Below are 18,045 nucleotides of genomic sequence, written 5' to 3'. Positions count from 1 at the left end.
ATGTCTCATGTTGCTAGATTAGATTTGTCTCCAGTGTCATTGCTGTGTGCAGTTGATGGAATATCACTTGTGATCAAAAGCTGAAGAATGGAGACATCAATAAACCCAGAAGACTGTCATTCCAACAAGCTGATTTATTTAGAAACGTCTCGGAAAACATGGATGCTGCTCTGACGCGAAGGCACTGATGAACATTTCTGCTCAGAGGTCACGGTGCAACTTTACTAAACGTACTTAAGTAACAATCAAAGCCAGAGCTTGTCCCCATCAGACAAACACTTCCTACAGACACCATGAGGTGGCAGCAATGTGTCCGTTTCCGTCTGGAGTTCATACACAAGCTAACAAAAACAAAACGTAGCGCAGTAAATAACTCAAAAAAGAAAATCGCTACGAGTTTTCACATTGACCCGCATGACAGAGTCGATCGCTTTTTAACACACTTAATAGTGTAAGTAAAAGGTGACGTAAAGGTTTAGGCAGATGTCGTTGCTGGAGTCGTCCAGTGCGGTATCGACCAAAGAGTGCCGTTTGTGTTGAGCCTGAGGAGTGCTGGAAAAAGCTTCACACCTTTGTAAACCGCATGGAACCATCTCCGATGAAGCTCAGACTGGAAGGCTTCATGTGCACACAGGCCTACCAAATTCATTTCTTTTCGTCTGCATAAGGATGGATGTGAGGAAAGAAATTGAGTCCACTGTCAAAACACCGATTTATCCCCATTTCACTTCAAATTAGGGTGTTACCGTGAAAAAGTCATTCATCTTATGTGCCGCCTCAATCGCAATCGCTCACCAAAGACACCATTTTTATTAAGATTCACAAAAACTAGTTAAGACTAAAGAAATCTTCCCCTTCCCCTTCACCGTCCACGTCTTTGCCTTTAGGCTCCATTTGCAGCGACGCAATCTACTCAATCTGACAGGACAAAGTTTCTTTATCATCAAAGAGAGAGAATGAAAGCCACGAAAAAAACAAACGGACAGCGAAACTTGCCTGGCTGCCGAGATAATGTCTCTCGAAATATTACAACTTAAATCATCGAAAGTATTATTTTACCAGGGCGTCCATCGCTAGCTTCCCTCGCTATACTTAACAATGCAACGCACAATTTCAACATTTAAAGCTGAACCTCAATTAGCGGGTACGTTTGCTCATAAGTGCAGAAACCATCAAATGCCAAAATCTCCACGTGGTATCGTCTCATTCAAAGGTAATCCACAAATCAATGAACTGTCGAAGCACAAACTCTTCCTCTGTTGCAGCATCAAGATTCTTTAAAACAAAATTTCAAGTACGATCTTTAGCAGTCCGATCAGAATGGTCCAAAAGATGGACTCCTCCTGGGCGTCCTCCTCAGGCGCCCGAGGGTATTGCTGCTGCTCCCGCCCGTCTCCAGATGAGCCCGTTTCAAAAGGGTTCTGAAGCATCGTCTGATCGTAAAACACTCGCATCTCAAACTCGCTCTCCTTGTAAGCAGGGTGGCCGTAAATCCCGATTCCCACGGGCCTGGCGAAGTCCCCAGGCACCACCACCACGTCCTGCCCGCAGGTGACCGACTGCAGCTTGTAGGTATCGAAGTTCGGCCGAAGGGTCTTGTCGGACACGTACAGGTCGGCGTCGCCCTTGAGGCTGCGCATGTGCAGGATGATCTTGCCGTCGTGGTTGAGGCGCAGGTAGCTGTAGTTTCCGGCCCCGATGTGGCCCTGGACCATGTGGAGCAGCACCCACTCCTCGGGGACGTCGGAGTCATCGTCGGAGGGGTTCACGAAGCCTCTGGCCCCACACAGGAGGAGCGCGACGACCAGGGCGCCGCACATCAGCATCATGGTGAAGGCATCGGTCAGTCCGTCACCGCCTGGACGACACCAGAGCGCCTGGACACCGCACACACAAACAGGAAACACTCAGAGACACGCGACAACAAAGTCCGCCGGGTCGAGACTCCACTCCGTTTCCAACCAAGTTTGGACTTTGGAACTGAAGATGTTAATTATTAACACACATTGAAGACGTGGACATTCGTATTTTAATCCAAAATCTGCCATTTTCTACAGATAATCACACTAAGCATAGTAAGCGAGTGCGACTCCTTTCCCAAACTCGACGCTCAGGCTTGTTTGGAAGTTTATACGCCGAGTCCGAGTGAAACGAACCCAAACAGAAGTAAACCGAACTACAACAGCGTAAGAGTTGAGGTGACGCGCAGACACGGAGAGCGGAACCGAACTGTTAGCTACTTACAGCCCAGCTAACACGCTGCAGCTCGCGAGGGGTGGTTTGGAAAACACGGTTAACGTTGCTAAATAAGTCTAAAACTGTTGAAAAACATTCATTAACGGCTTAATGTGGCGCTTATGAGCTCGTTCCCCCGTGTTTACTTACTCAACTGCCATTTTGTAACATCCTCTCTCCCCTGGCTAAGCTACTTGCTGCTTCACTTCTTCGCGTGCTCCTTTCAGACAGTCACCCAATCACCCACCGAGCAGCATACGGTCGCCTCCTGCTGGATGGAAACGTAAACGCACTCGGAAGCAGGCTGTCCAGTTGGTCCGAGTTTTTATACTTCTTGTTAAATTGAATCATTTAAAATTTATTGAAATCTTCAAGTATAACACTTCGTTGTATAAGTAGTTTATAGTGACATTTTAAAAACTTTGATGTTTCAAACTGTTTTGACACGTTTTATTCAATTCCTATTTATTGTTTATTTACTGACTTTTTTCTCCTAATTTTGTTGCATTTTTCCAAACCTTTATCTCTACAGTGATTATTATTATTTTATAATAATATTATTATTAGACTTGAGCCTTTTGAGTCGCTATGTTACCAAGCACTGATCATGCTCATCAGCATCAGGTCAGTTGAGGACCTACAGGTTGTTCTACACAAACTCCTGTTATGTCACACTGATATCATGGAGGTAAACACTAGAATTCCGCATTTACTCATCTCCTCATCTCATCGCCCCCCCCCCCCCTCCACACACACACACAAATGTACTACTTTCACATTTTTTGCTTTATCATTTTGTTTTTCGCTTTAATGAACACCAACTGTAGTTTTAAACAAAAAAAGCACATCAAATGTTCCAGGGGGAAAATAAGTCAACAGGTTGGATGATTTGGTCGGAACGTTTTCAAAATCACATGAAATCCTAAGTTGGATATTATAGATATATTTCATTTAACAAGTCTGCATAAATCTGTCACATTAGATACAATTGACGTTGCATGGAAGTCGCTATAAACACTTCAGTGTAATCATTACTGCAAACCAGTCGACCGATTTAAGGCTTCTGAGTTAGGAGTCTTTTCCTTCGAAGAATCAGGACGGGGCCGTGCGCCGCTTGCCAGACTCTCGACTCGATGAAGAGGCGTTTCCTGATGTTTCTTTTAAATAAAAAGGCCCCAAAAAGTAGTGCTGTGGTCTCTCCCGTCAGTCTACACGATGATCATTTAAACGTCAAAATCTCTCTCTCTTTGAAGGAGGTGTGGTTTAAATACAGTTGTTGAAAGTTTTGCAGTGGGAACGGTTCAAACTCTGACCCGAGGTTGGGGGGGGCGGGGGGGGGAAGGAGTGGAAACGAGTCACCAAGATAATAGTCCGCAAAAATGCTTGCGCTCTAGTTTACAATGTAGTACCATGCTAGCGCTGCTCGCCTTGTCCTAATGGTTTATTAGCAATGGAGAATCAGTGCAGTTGTCCTCGGAAACTATGACAAACAACTATTTTAACCCCATTCTGCCCAGGCGCCTGCTGCTTTTCCCCCAAAGACAAGGAGGGGGGTGGGGGCGCAGGTATGAATACAAAATGTCGGTGAAAGGAAAGCATTTGTTTGTGCAGAAAACAAACTGAAGTAAACAAAGCCACCACGCAGAAAGTCACACTTCATGCATTCATAGTGGGGGGGGGGGGGGGGGGTGGGTTTCACAGTTTCCTCAGCTACCACAGGAGGGCGGAGGGTCTTTTGCGTGAGTGGATCAGGGTGTATGCATACAGAGTGTTTGCACAATTAGTGATGGTAGGTGTTGGTAAACGAGGTCGACGACGTCGCTGAATGGTAAAATAATGCAGCCTGCTCAAGGACAGAACGGGGATAAACTACATTCTTGGTCTGACAACTGTGATTTGCTTTGTTACGTAGAAAGTCTCTGCGTGTTTCCAAGACTTCGTTAAGTTCGTGGCTTTGTCTTAAGAGAAAGTGAAGCCGGCTTTAGAACTCTCCGCTCTCCCGCTCTGATCTGTAGTGTCGAGGGGCCGAGGCAGCTATGACACTGGGAGGTCCGCGCTGGAGGGAGGGGGGGAGGGGGAGGGGGGCACGGGGTAGGAGGAGGAGAGAAGAGGAGGCGGCTCAGACGGGGGGCGCTTTGCGCTGCAGTAGATACTGGTGAATGTCGTCTGCGTCGCGCTTGAGCCAGGCGGCGTTCAGGAGGATGTTCTCACAGCACTGCTGCACTGTGCGCTCTGCCGCCGGCGCCGGGTGGCTCTCAAAGAAACTCTGTGGGGACACAAGAGACGCAATCGCCATCAAATATGTCCCTGACAGCCGATCAGACATGAAGCAATCATTTTGTCCACATGAAGTCTATTAACTTAAACTTTTGCTTATGTTGAAAAAAGTTTGACATTTCTGCTTCCAGCCGTCAACAGACGAGATGTAGTGTTTTATCACCGTGTGTGGACTGATTCGAGGATTTCCACTGTAAAAGCAAATTTGGGATTGTTCGGTTTAAAATTCTGGATTTTTTTTTTTTTTTTTTCTCACCTTCACTTCAGCAGCCATTTTGTCAATAGCAAATCCATCAACCGAGAGCTGCAAGGAGAGAAGAAGAAGCACATGATCCAAACCCGTTGCAGAGCTCTGAATACAGCCTACAGCACAACATGTTGGGGTTCACTGGTGTTTACCTTGATGAGTCGTGATATGAGGAAGCCGCCCTGGTAGCGGTTGTATAGCTCCTCCCAGTTGTCCTTGACAAACTTCCAGGCAGCTTTCCGGCCTTGTTTACTGCTCCCTGCCACACCCCCGATGACGGACACCGTGTCCTGGGGACGAACCTCTTCCTGTCGGGGAAGGATGACAGGAGAGGAAGAGGTCAGAAAGCAGAACGTCTCTGCACTTTGACCGACACAATAAGCTAAAGGGCGTTGAAGGACGTTTTCACTCCTGCACGGGTTGATGCCATTTCATTGTGAATTGCATGCAACATGACAATAAAAGTTCATCTTAATCTTGATCAGTGATGTCATCACAATTGCCAGTTCCGTATAAAGCCTGCAGACTGATCAGAGCGTAATGAAGGATTTCTCCCTGCACAATACGTACAGGTGTGAAACAAAAACAACAATGGGTACACAAAGAGGAAAGCTCCGCCCCCTCATAAGCCGGCGTTAATGAAAATGGCCCTCTGCTTCCTGGCGAGCACACCAGAGCAAACACACCCGCCACCTCCTGCTCTAGCTGAGCTTCCATTACGCTCATTAATCCACTGTAATCTGCCACAGAGTCTGGACACTCACAGAAACACAAACCATTAGGCCCCATTCCCTTTAAACCACCGCTGCTGCCGCTTTCTGCCTCTGTCACCCAGAAAACATAACGTTTTCAAGTTTCTTTCGTACCGAGAGAGCGAAGCTGAGAACTTTCTGGATGAGGTCCGGCGCCGAGATGGCGCCCAGGATTCGCTCGATGCGATTCTTCTCCTCCTGCATGTCGGCCTGCTTATGGAGCTGTGAGAGAGAGAGAGAGAGAGAGAGAGAGAGAGAGAGAGAGAGAGAGAGAGAGAGAGAGAGAGAGAAGAGAGAGAGAGAGAGAGAGAGAGAGAGAGAGAGAGAAAAAAGAGAGAGAGAGAGAGAGAGAGAGAGAGAGAGAGAATGATAGAAAGGGCGTACAAGAGAGAGACAGATAGAGAATATCAGAAAAATTTGTCAATATGATGATGATGAGGATTCAGATGATTCCGAGTGTGTAAAGTCTTCATAATGTGCGTCCTCACCTTCAGCATTGTGTCCAGGGTGCTGCTGTCTCCGTGCTTCAACACCGTGAGATACACCTGGAACGCACACACACACACACACACACACACACACACACACACACACACACACACACACACACACACACACACACACACACACACACACACACACACACACACACACACACACACACACACACACACACACACACACACACACACACACACACACACACACACACACACACAGGTTAGGATCAGACCTCCACAAATGCGTCTTTCTCTCGCCGTCTTGATATGCAATCCCATATTTTCAGATCTGTTTTGGGTTTGGGTCATTTGTGAAGGAGAGGCTCATAAATCCTCTCTCTGCTGATGGTGAAGTGCTGCGGTGTGTCGGTTCCTCACCGGGCTCCTCAGGTCTGCAGGCAGGATCTGTTTGCATTCCACATGCTCCTTGAATCTCCGCCGTGCCTCCTCCAGCGTGGGTTTGTGTCCCGCCTTGCCCAGTTTCCCCAAAACCAGACTTCTCAACAGAGCGTCCAGGTGACCTGCAGGACGAAAACCGCCGTCTTCATCACCGCCATTTACAGGCTCAGACAAATAAACCCCCTCTGAAACACGGGACACGCCTCACCTTCGCCCGGCCTGCTGTCCCAGCCCAGACTGAGGCCAACCGGGGTGAAGAGGTCTCGGATGAACTCCTGGATCTCCTCGTGGAAGTCGGTGTGGGACAGCAGGGAGGACAGCACTCCCAGGTTGCAGCTGAGGTCGCTCCACACCGTGTAGTTGGGCTCGTTGATGAACGCCTCCATGAGTTTGAGGATCTCCACCGTGCTGATGATCCCTGCACGTGACTGAGATGAGACAGGAGGGGCGTTAGGACCCTGTTAGCACCAAACTCATTGATTTCTAACACTGAATTGCGATTTCAAGGCAGAACTGCAATTATTTGTAGTAATATATAATATCATTTTAAAAATAATAATAAATAATAATAATATAATATTGATTGAATAAAATGCTCTAAGCCCAGCTGACATGTAAGAGCAGGACTCATTTACATGTGTATGTTTAACAACAACAACGCAGACTGAGCTGGGATCACCAATAACAATACATCAAATCTAAATCACTTTAAATAACTTGTTTCTTTGCTGTCCTGCAGAGGGCAGCACCAACATTTAGAATGTGCCTGTGATTGTGGGATGTGACCCCTTTGTTTCCACAGCTCAGCGTTTCCTTCTGTGAGTCGTGGAAATGAAGGTAAAAGAGCGATGTGGATACTGCTGAGGAAAGCTGGGGAGAGCAAATCGATCAAGAAGATCAATTTGAGAAGATGGTAAGGCACGGAGAGCCGCTCACACACGGAGATTACATGAAGGAATCATTTACGAAAATATCAGAGAATCTATCCGCGGAAAGTCACCGTGGTTGAACGCTGATCTGACGCTGATCTGGAAGCGCTGCGTTTCAGTGTCGGGATGACGCTAAATCCACATGCATTGTGGGAAATGAAGTTTATGGACAATTTACGCCTGAAAGCTCTCGCGGGCCACACAAAATGATTTGGCGGGCCAGAGTTGGCCCGCAGGCCTCGAGTTTGACACCTGTGGATTACAGGCTCATTGATCTCCACAGACCAATTTGGCTCTGCTTAGAATTCATGACTCCTGTCAGCTACCAGCACAAACACACACCCCCCCCTGTGAGTTTTGTGTACTTGTTGACACTGATTCATCCATAAGTCCATATTTTGCCATTTTCAGCTTTAAAGCAGCACAATATAGATTTGGCACTTTTACGTTTCTCTTTCTCTTTCCATCCTCAGACTAAAGTCTTCCTTCCATCCTTACGACCCACACACACTACTAGATGGCCTAGATGGCTGTGTGGCAACGTATTACCACTTCAAGCAGTCAAGCTTTAACCCGTCAAAATGTTGCCAGAAACAAGTCTTCAACCACTCTGCCTGAGACATTACCAAAGTATACCTCATTCAGGTGAAAAGTTACTAAGTGCTGCTTTGTACTACGAGTGCCATTTGCTCGTCTTTGTTGTTGAAAAATCAATCAAATGTTTCTGTAAAGTGCTTTGACTTGCTGCCAAATGTTTGAGAAGTTCTTTCTAAATAAAGTTTGATGGATGGACGGGCGCCTCACCAGGGAGAAGAGGTCGTTCTGCAGGCCGAGGCGATCTACAGGCTGCAGGCTGAGGTCCCGGACGCCCGGCAGCAGACTCTCCAGCATGCATGAGCTGTACTGGATGCGATAGAAGCCCACGGTGCCGGGGTTGATCTGGGGAACAGGAAACAGCAGCAGGGACACAATTACATCTCTTGTAACATGGGTTCAATCCACAACACGATGCCAAACAGCCCGATGTAGTGTTTACCCGCACAAACCGCCTTTTCCACCCAATTGGGCCACAGACGGTCTAGATTCAACAACAATCAGACATGATCTGACACTCTGACCCTTCACATAGATGACCCTCTGATTTGACCCCCCGCCTCACCTTGACCCACTGGTCCGGGCCCACGCCGCTGAGAGTGATGGTGGTCTCGGGTCTGTCCAGCAGAACCTTGAGTTTGGTGCATGTGGGGTCATCGCTGGTACAAATACTGATGGGCACCATCCAGTTGGGGCACTCCTCACCTGTGCAAGGAGACAGGTGAGAAACCAGTGAGGATAAACCTAAAGCTAAACCTAAAGCCTCAGCTGCTCAACCTGAAGCCTTCACTCTTTCATGAATGGGATCACACAAGCTGCAGCCATGTTAGCAGAGGACTTGGCACTTAGAGGAAACTAACAAACAAACACTGAAGAAACACAATGTACACCCGAGCCTCACTCACCATTATGTGGTCCGCTGGCACAGAACTTCTTCTGAGAGAGCTTGAGGACGCGGTTGTCCCCTTGCTGTAGATAAGATCATGGTCAGTACATGTGTGAGACAGCAGCATCTCCTCTGGGCCATGAAGCCAAACAACCACAGTGAGCAGCCATGATTGGGTGGATGTCCCTGATGTTGTGGGTCTGTAAAGCCCTTTGAGACGTTGGATGTGAAATGGAGCCATACAAATAAAATGGACTGGACTTGAAGAACCTTTCAGGGGTAGAAGCAGCAAACCCTCACCTGTTCCTGATCCACAACAACGATAGGGAAGCCCATCTGCTTAGTCCAAGAGCCCATCACTGCAGCGATGGGTTTCCCACTGGCCTGTTCCAGACAGTCCCACAGGTCCTCTGGAGGAAGAAGAGGCAGAGTCAGAGGAAGAACTGCACAGCCGCTCCACCTTCAGGGGGAATTACGCCAACGTTCTGAGCCGAACCCAGTTGATTACTTGCAGGCCGAACTATCGAGCATTTGGAACAACTGTACTGAGGCTTTCGTGACCTTAAGGGGGCAAAGTCAAGGAATCTGACCTTTATGACATCACAAGCATCCAAGCATGGAGTTCAACACCTAGTTTACCCAAATCACCATTACGAGGCGCAGGAAGCCACTCATATGACATCATGAGGGTCAGTTTCCTCAACAACCACAGTCTCAAGAGCCTCCATACACGCCAAGCAGCGCCCCCCCCCCCCCCCCCCCCCCCCACTGCATGACCAATCATTTCATTTCAAATATCAATACTTTACCTGTTGATGCATTTTTATGTTGGAACTTCAAAAGATATGCATTCATTCCTTTCCTAAAATCCTACAAGCAAGGAGGGAAAAAAGCAAGGTTTAAAATAATAAATAAAACCAAAATATGAAAGAAGATTGCGGACGGTTCCCCACCTCGTCTCCAATGTAGTTATGCAACATGCGGATCACGGACGCTCCTTTGCTGTACGAGATGGCGTCAAAGATTTCATCCACCTCTGACGGGTGGCCAACGTTGACCTGCAGAGAACAGAGAAGAGAAGAACTGATTTAAACACCTGAAGGCACTGACATTGATCCGCCCCCAAGTCTGAACCCAGAACCACACGTTCAACCGCCATAACCTATCAGTCATACAACGGGCGTGTCTCTACGTATCTGTAGCCAGGTCACAAGAGCTTCCGATGGGCTGCTTTTTACGTTTGGCCTGGTTACCTCGGTGACCTGGAGGCAGACAGACGCTGGGGCAGGAGGTTTACGTAGAGTCCCTCGCTGCAAACTGAACAGATCTAAAAGTGACGTCATCCCCGTGTCTGTTAAGCTTTTTGAACAGAGGCAGATAAGCCTGGTTGATGACTTTCCTTGAGCTCGCTCACTCGTTCTCAGAATTGGAATTTTTGTATGAATGTGTCCATGTATACTGCAGGGTAGCATGTAGTGAAGTACACAGTATCAGTTTGCACATGATCACGCCTGCTGCATTAGCCACCACCCAGCGCAGCGAAGGAGACCGCAGCTTCCCACCTCTATGGGATGACTGCTGTCCAGCGCGTCCAGGTCCAGAGCACGCGTGTAGTCGGCTGAGACAAACTGGGTCCAGATGTCATACTCTGGGAAACAGTGGTCAACGCACAGATACTCGATCCAGGATGCAAAGCCCTCGTTAAGCCACAGGTGAGTCCACCATTCCTACACACACACACACACACACACACACACAAAGTTTATTTGCATATCAATATCCTGCATTACAAAATATAAACACAGTGTGTTACTGCCTTCTGTTACAAAGTATGGATAAAGGCTGTGGTTACCATAGTGACTAGGTTTCCAAACCACTGGTGGGCGAGTTCGTGTCCCACCACCAGGGCCACCCACTGTCTGGAGGAGGAGCAGGAGTTCTTGGGGTCTATGAGCAGAGCCGTCTCCCTGGGAAGCAACAGAGACACCGGGTCAACGCGCGCCTAAGTTGCGGTGAAGTGAGAGTTGCGGTGATGTCACAGTAGCAGTGAGTGTTTTGCTCGGCAGTCGTGCTGTCGGGGGCAACGTGCGACCTGCTGCTCCACTGATGTGCAAGAGACTCACGGAATAAAAGTCAATCAATAACTTCTTTGCTGGCAGCCTTGAGGAAGGAGGTGAAAAACCTACAGATTCAGCTCGTTTCTATGGCGACACTCTTTTTTTGGCAAGCAGTCAGGCCACATGCCTTAGGTCCATGACTTTCCCAAATTTCTAGGATGTTTTATAATTACAAAACATTTTTGAGGCCTGGAAAACTCAACAATGTTCATGTTTCATTCAAGTGTTTTGGTTTCAGAAATCAATAAGTTACAGGGAAACTAATATTTACCTGTAGGTAACAAGGCCCCAGTTTTCCATGGCACCTGGACGGGGGGAAGCAGCACGAGTCAGACAACTTCACCTAAATACTTTTCAGACAGGAATGATCAAAAGTGCGATATGAATACTTACCAGCAGCAAAATCAGCGATAGCTATGAGATCGATTTTAGGCAGAGGATAAGGAACATTGAAGTAGTCTTTGTAGAAAGGTAAGGTCTTTGTGGCCACCTGGGAAAACACACACACACACACACACACACACACACACACACACATTAACACCGATGTTCCCATTCCAGTAGGCAGATGTTTCTAAAGAAGGCAACATATTCATAAGTGGTGGGCAGCGTTTAAATGAAGACCACTGGAATTTTCTTTTCTTCTGTTAGCTTTGCACTTTACTTCCTCGATCGGCCGAAATCCACCTCAAGTGAAGTCGTTCCTCGATGATGACCCGACGGACCCGCAGCGTCTCAGACCTGCACAACTGGCATATTAACCCTTTCCGTGCATTGGTCTCCTCTGCCCACGTTGCCAGTGAGATTGTTTTATTTTGAAGTAACAGATCAAAATAAAACCGTCAGCATCTCAAAGCGACACAGGCGATTTGAACAGTGTCCCCATTTCAGGTCATTTATATGCAAATAGCGCGTGTATGAAGCAGAGGCCCATTCAAATGTTTAAGGAGCTGGAAAGTGAAATCCAAAGACGTCCAAAATGCTTCAACTTACAACAAAAAATATCAGGCAAAAAAATCAGCCACCTAGTTTGCATGTAGAAGAAGTGAGGATCAGGACATGTTGTACAACCAACCCAGCGCCCTGCTCAATCACATTCACACTATGGAAATGGAAATTCAAAACACGCTCACCTCCAGTGCAAATTTCCCTTGTTCTGCTTTGCCGACAGGAGTGTAGACGCGTACCGTGATGCCGTCCGATGACTGACTCTCCACAAAGTCATATTCACCAATAACAAAAGCTACAAGGTAAGTGGACATGATGGGTGTGGTGGCAAACTTCACCTCCACAAGGTTTTCGTCCTCAGGATATGGCTTTCGATCAATGACATTCTGGGAAGAGGGGACACACACACACACACACACACACACTCAGGAACAAGTACATCCAGCGTACATCACAACAATTACTATCAGCTATTGAAGAAGTGAGAAGTTGAAATCAAAGGACATAAAATGCTCCAAACTAAGAGTATGTTTTAAGGTGTAGAATTATTCATAATAATGATAACAGCACGAGTTTAATTTGGCCCAAAGAGATCGAGAAACTGATCACAACAAATCGATGCGTCTTGACACACTGAGTGAACGGTACTTATGATCGCGTTCATTTGAGTTCTGCATTCCTGTGTGTGTGTGTGTGTGTGTGTGTGTGTGTGTGTGTGTGTGTGTGTGTGTGTGTGTGTGTGTGTGTGTGTGTGTGTGTGTGTGTGTGTGTGTGTGTGTGTGTGTGTGTGCGCGCGCAGCAAGAAACATTTCTGGCATACATCAACATGGACAGTTGTGTTTTAAGTTCTTCTTTCCGACATGTTTGATGTTGGAAGAATCCCTGTCAGCAGGAGAAGTTTAGATTCGAGTTTGGGCTTCTCATTTTCAGTTCATTTACATCACATGATAAGTGTGTGTACATGTGTGCGTGTGTGCGTGTGCGTACCATATTTGACAGGGCTACCCGGTCCTTGGGAACTATCAGAGCAATGTCAAAGGTGGCTTTGATGGCCGGCTCATCCCAACAGGGAAAAGCTCGACGGGCGTCTGTGGCCTGGAGGGAGGGAGGGAGGGAGGGAGGGAGGGAGGGAGGGAGGGAGGGAGGGAGGGAGGGAGAGCCGTGTGAGACCAGGTACTCCTGTGATCCAATGAGGTTTACAGGATCAAACTACAGGAAAACCTACAAATGGGTCAGAAATGTTGCACTTCCTCCTGTCGTTGTCTTGACATATGGCTGTATAGTTCTAAGCTACATAACTCTACTCTTAAAAATGTATCAACTTCATAGGATTCCTTCACTTCCTGCATGTAGGCCATGTGGTTCTCCACCTTCTTCCTTATTGGCTGAAGCCTCCTGGACTGTCCACCTTCTTGTCAGAATACGGTTGAGAACAAAGTGAGTTCTGCAGTGCATTGACATTTAAGAAGCTTTGTTCTTATTAGTCTTTAGTTAATGTTTAATACCAAACCATATCAATTACATTATGTACTTCTCGAAAACATTGCATTATATATGCAGCACCTCCCAAAGTGGAGCAGGTTATCAGGTTATCACCTGAGCCGTCTCAACACGGTTTGAGGACATACACAAACATAGAATGAAGTATCATCAAAGAATCATGTGTGGGAGATCATACTGTGGCTCTGTGGCCTCACAGATCAGCAAGCCAATCAACACTCCCCAAAGAACCCAAACAAAAGAGAAGCCGTCCCGTTACCTCAAACTGGGTGACAGCAGCGTAGCGGATTTCTCCAGCAAGTGCATATTTACTTCTATAGAATCCCTTCATTTTGTCATTCAGCTCACCCACAAAGTCGATCTTCAATGCACCAGAGCCTGTGGTAGGGGAGGGGGAGGGGGGAGAGAGAGAGAGAGAGAGGGAGAGAGGGGGAGACAGAGAGGGAGAGAGGGGGGGAGAGGGGAGAGTGGGGGGGAGAGGGGAGAGAGACAGAGAGTGAGAGAGAGGGGGAGACCGAGAGAGAGACAGAGACAGAGAGGGGGGGGAGAAGGGGGGAAACAGGGAGAGGGACAGAGACAGACAGAGAGTGAGAGACCCAGAGAGAGAGACATGTTGCTCCTTCAGTCGTGACCAACAGAGTAAAATCTGTTATTATTAACAGCATGAAAAGGTGATAAAGGTCCTGCTCACCTTTCTGTAGAGCACTGGGAAACGACAGAGTGACTTTCTCGTCCTCATTCTGATAGTTGAATCCTGTAGCATTGATTTCTTTTTTTAAAAGGAGGAAAGATGTTAAGTCAACGCATAATCCCACATCCATTCAATCATTAATGAAGACAACAAGAGCAAAGAGCAACTAAAGTGGACGGTCACCTTCTGCTCCCTCTGGTGCAAAGGAAGCTGTGATGATGTCGATGTCGGCACAGTTCATCACAATCTGATTTGTGGCTTGTGTGACCTGCAAATATTGACAGAGAGATGACAAACTCTTCTTTTGTTTAAAAACCAAATTGTTTGCAGGGATGAGGAGACTTCCGCGGAGGGAGGGGCTTAGGCTCGGCTCGGCTCCGGGTTTGAACCCAGAACCTTCCTGAAGTGCAAATACAAAAAAGGTTTTGCTGGATCAGAACCAAATTGCATGTAACTGACTGTTATGGGACGAATGTGTCAGATAATCTTTACTGGGATTCTAAATGTGTCATAGTGGTGAAAGATCAGAATTGAATGGGTTAATCTCTGAGCCTGGACCCTTTCTTTCACTGTGTTCTGTCAAAATGTGCATCTGCATTTTTGGGAGTAATCCTGCTCGACATCAAATAAATAAGTGAAAAACAGAACAGAACCTCTTTGGTGGGTGAGGTGGTGAGGTGAAGAAAAGAGCACAGACGGACTGAGGAGCTTGTGAGCGGTGGAGGGTGAAGCCAAGTGGCAGCTTCCTGAGGGGCTGCCTCTGCCGGGCCGCAGAGCCAGAGACTTATGAGACGCACGGAGCTGACGGGACAGAGCTGCTGTGCATGCACGCGTTTCTGTCGGCCCGGTAAAGCTTGAATCAAATATTTGCCCTTGTTCAGGTGTTTTGATCTTATCAAATAGATGCTGTTGTGGCATGACTGAGACATTCCCGTGCCTGAATCAATGTATTGCCTTAATGTCAGTATGAAGGATATTGTAATGTGCAATTACAACCTGCAAACAGTGAAACAATGGCTCACCGAGTTTTAATGGCTTATATTAACTTTTATTATCCCATTATATTGGTATTTGTCTGCTTTAAAGTCTTTCCAGCACTTTCATGTGCAAAGAAAAAAACACCTCTACTGAGTGGAAACAGGAATAAGATAATGAAATGCATCTCTGAACAACGATACAAACCAATCAGTTCATAATCAAAAGTGTCTCATGACGTGTGACTCACCTGGTCACAGGTGGAAACGGGTCAAATAGGGTCAAGGTCAAGAATTAGCAAAGAAGGCCTGAATATGTTCCATTATGTTCCCAACAGAATTATGCTGTTATTCATACAGTTATCACATTTTTGCACGCTTGCATTTTAGGTAGAGCTTTGGTTTCCAAAATCGTTTGTCTTTATATTACAGCCCAGGAACTGTACAAACGACAAACATTCAACTTGCGCCATGTTTATGACGTCTTATGAATGATTAGTATACTGTGTTATGTCTCAGCAGCAGTGTGGATGAGACTCCAAGTCAAATTCGTTGGATTACACGCGTTTTGAAAAGTTTCACAGCTTTTCTCCCAGACTGGCGTCTCGCTCCCTCATGTACAGATTATCACTTACTGTGCATCATTTAGGCATTAATGCCTATGAATCTGGAGCGGCAGGAGCTCCATTGGGGGCTCTGCTCTGGAGGGCTGCTGGTTCGAGCCCCCTTATGGACCGAGTGTGGACTAGCAGCTGGAGTGTGTCCAGTTTGCACTGCCGAGGTGCCCTTGAGCGAGGCACAGCACCCCGCGCTGCTCCAGGGGTGACGCATCATGGCCGTGTGTGTGACGTGTGATTGTATGTAATTGAATGTGATCTGACAAAATAAAGTATCTTAGTATCTTGAGACGATATGTTTTGACACATTTAAAATGTGGCTTGGACTACCGTCCACACTGTGGACAAAAAAACTGCCGAGGTGCCCTTGAGCAAGGGACCAAACACCCCAGTGTGTGTAGGAGGGGGGCGACATTTTCAGTTGTGATTTGCATTGTGTGTATGTAAGAACCTGAAATACAAACTGCATGGATCTGATATCTGAATTTCTCAAATTGCTGGGCTAGAATAAAGGGTGTTCTTCTTCTTCTTCGCTGTATTGAGCGCTGTCAGTCGCAGAGGTTTGACACTTTTTTCCAGTGTATTGACATTAAACGGAGCGCGTCCTCTTCTCCTCTGATCACTCTATGGTCCGCCGTTATCGGATGATTTTCGCACAATTCCCCCTGAACGAGACAGCGGGAGGGGAGGGAGAGACGCGACGCTGCCATGATTTAGCAAAGGTTGACGGTCGGACGCTAGCTGGCGTGACTAGTTGCCTAGTAAACAAACAGCAATAATTCGCTGTAGAAATTCTACACATATGTCAAATGGTCCAATAAACACATGAATAAAAAGCTCAATGTTACTGAAACACAAACGTTTAGTTGGAGATCTCAGACGCGCGCGGGCGCGCGGGCGCGCGAGCTGAGCAGCCGCCGTTAGCGAGCTAATGACAGCTGGCTAAGCTAACACGCAGCCAGTCAGATTCAGAGTGCAAACTGCTGCGCTACATGTGAGACCGACCCGTTTAAACGCACTCGACCGGGGAGAACCTGCGGGGAAGAGTGAGCGGGGCCCGGCCGCACACATCTAACTACCTCCGCTGAACTACAGGAGAGCACAACGCTCCGCTCCGTTAGCTGCTAGCATTGTGTCATTATGGTTGCACGTTAGCACGCCGACGTTAGCGCACAACATTACATAACAACATCATCAAGTCGGCGGCACCGACTAATTCCTGAAAGCACCCAGACAGCTGTCCAGGGCAAACGTACCTCCACCATCGCCTCCAGCTTGCCTTCGAATGTGAAGTCGATGAGGTCGGGCTTCAGGCATAAGCCGTAGTTGACCGGGTAGACGTCCGTCGGTAACCGTACGAAGGGCCTCCGCTCGGGCATGATTGTTGTATTTTGGTTGGCAGCAGCAGCGCTTAAAATGATGGCGGCGCCGTGTGTGGCTTGTGTCGTCGCTCGGCTCGTTGCGCGGACAGAGGAGGAGGAGATGACGGGCTTCCACCGCGGAGCTGGACAGCAGGCACCGACTCTGTGTACGAATGACAGCGGAACCCTGCGGCCCAGGAGCAGCGACATCAACTAGACCCGCACCGCCTTCTGACGCTCATTCTTCTTCTTCTCTGTCACTCATTACTCCTGCGAACTAACGACTGTGCTCTACCGCCATCTAGTGGTAAAGAGCGTGTATGTACGTCAACACAACGCGCGCCATTCCGCCAATCGCTCCCAAACTTGTCAGAAACACTGAAGAGGCTGCGTTACATTCCCTCTAGTCTTGCTTACCTTACTTTCTTTGTTTTATTTATTAGTGTGCACCATATAATAGGCCAGTTTCTCTAGGTTTTGAGAAAAACGTTTTGTTTCAAAATGGATATTATGCAGATAATATCACCTTTAACATATTAAAGGGCCCATCAATAAATGTGATGATGATGTTTTTTGAATTGTAGTGATAACTTCAGATCACTAAAATCATTGACCTTCAGTATCAATGTGCCTTTCCAGGGCCCAAGTCTGCCTCTGCTCATGCATAAATACCCATAACCATTCAATAACTTGGTCAAGCTTTAAAGTGACTTCTTGAAGGTCCATATGTGAGCATTCAAGTCAAGGCTGAGGCCAAATTACCTCTGAAAACTCGATTTTGCCAAACAAATGAAGCTGAAGAAAAGAAGAAAAAGAAAGAAAAAGAAGAAAATAAGCTGTATTATACTTAATTAATGTGTGTTGCGCCACAATGTTCTTAACCTGTGTATAAACAACAATGCACACATTTGTCACAGTTCACAGTTTTACAACATGCATTGTTTTGTTATAGTGTTAACATATCAACCACGTCGTTTTTCGTCATTTTTTGTGCTGCTGTGGTGAGACGAATAAAACA

At 47.1% G+C, this 18,045-nt stretch overlaps 2 protein-coding genes across 2 annotated transcripts; both read right to left on the bottom strand.

Moving 5' to 3' along the window:
* Positions 1 to 119: 119 nt before the first annotated feature.
* Positions 120 to 2,472, bottom strand: cunh6orf120 (chromosome unknown C6orf120 homolog). Its single transcript, XM_076138457.1, has 2 exons — positions 2,386 to 2,472; positions 120 to 1,877 (listed from the first exon to the last, which is right to left on the bottom strand). The coding sequence occupies exon 2, from the start codon at positions 1,827 to 1,829 to the stop codon at positions 1,278 to 1,280; it is 552 nt and encodes a 183-aa protein (XP_075994572.1). The 5' UTR covers positions 1,830 to 1,877; positions 2,386 to 2,472; the 3' UTR covers positions 120 to 1,277.
* A 906-nt stretch (positions 2,473 to 3,378) lies between these two features.
* On the bottom strand, positions 3,379 to 17,275 carry npepps (aminopeptidase puromycin sensitive). The gene is made up of 23 exons (XM_076138450.1): positions 16,923 to 17,275; positions 14,259 to 14,343; positions 14,076 to 14,153; positions 13,644 to 13,762; positions 12,872 to 12,979; positions 12,070 to 12,270; positions 11,330 to 11,426; positions 11,208 to 11,241; positions 10,672 to 10,786; positions 10,382 to 10,546; positions 9,773 to 9,877; positions 9,629 to 9,689; positions 9,120 to 9,229; positions 8,839 to 8,902; positions 8,499 to 8,638; positions 8,144 to 8,278; positions 6,619 to 6,838; positions 6,390 to 6,532; positions 6,000 to 6,056; positions 5,626 to 5,733; positions 4,912 to 5,067; positions 4,769 to 4,816; positions 3,379 to 4,501 (listed from the first exon to the last, which is right to left on the bottom strand). The coding sequence occupies exons 1-23, from the start codon at positions 17,235 to 17,237 to the stop codon at positions 4,355 to 4,357; spliced, it is 2,811 nt and encodes a 936-aa protein (XP_075994565.1). The 5' UTR covers positions 17,238 to 17,275; the 3' UTR covers positions 3,379 to 4,354.
* Between the last annotated feature and the right edge of the window lie 770 nt (positions 17,276 to 18,045).

This window comes from Genypterus blacodes, unplaced genomic scaffold (assembly GCF_046128005.1).
Source record: "Genypterus blacodes isolate CSIRO-AG114 ecotype Tasmania unplaced genomic scaffold, CSIRO-AGI_Gbla_v1 ptg000370l_1, whole genome shotgun sequence".
Classification (NCBI taxonomy): Eukaryota; Metazoa; Chordata; class Actinopteri; order Ophidiiformes; family Ophidiidae; genus Genypterus; species Genypterus blacodes.
Note: the sequence above shows the minus strand (reverse complement) of the source record. Positions and strands in the feature narration are given on the sequence as shown.

Bases quoted from the DNA above. Each gene is read 5' to 3' on its own strand.
- cunh6orf120 (XM_076138457.1), bottom strand. From the start codon at position 1,829: ATGATGCTGATGTGCGGCGCCCTGGTCGTCGCGCTCCTCCTGTGTGGG.
- npepps (XM_076138450.1), bottom strand. From the start codon at position 17,237: ATGTCGCTGCTCCTGGGCCGCAGGGTTCCGCTGTCATTCGTACACAGA. The intron at 8,903-9,119 runs GTGAGGGTTTGC...TCTTATCTACAG, and splicing joins TTGTTGTGGATCAGGAACAG to CAAGGGGACAACCGCGTCCT. The intron at 8,279-8,498 runs GTGAGGCGGGGG...CCTGTTCCCCAG, and splicing joins GCCCGGACCAGTGGGTCAAG to ATCAACCCCGGCACCGTGGG.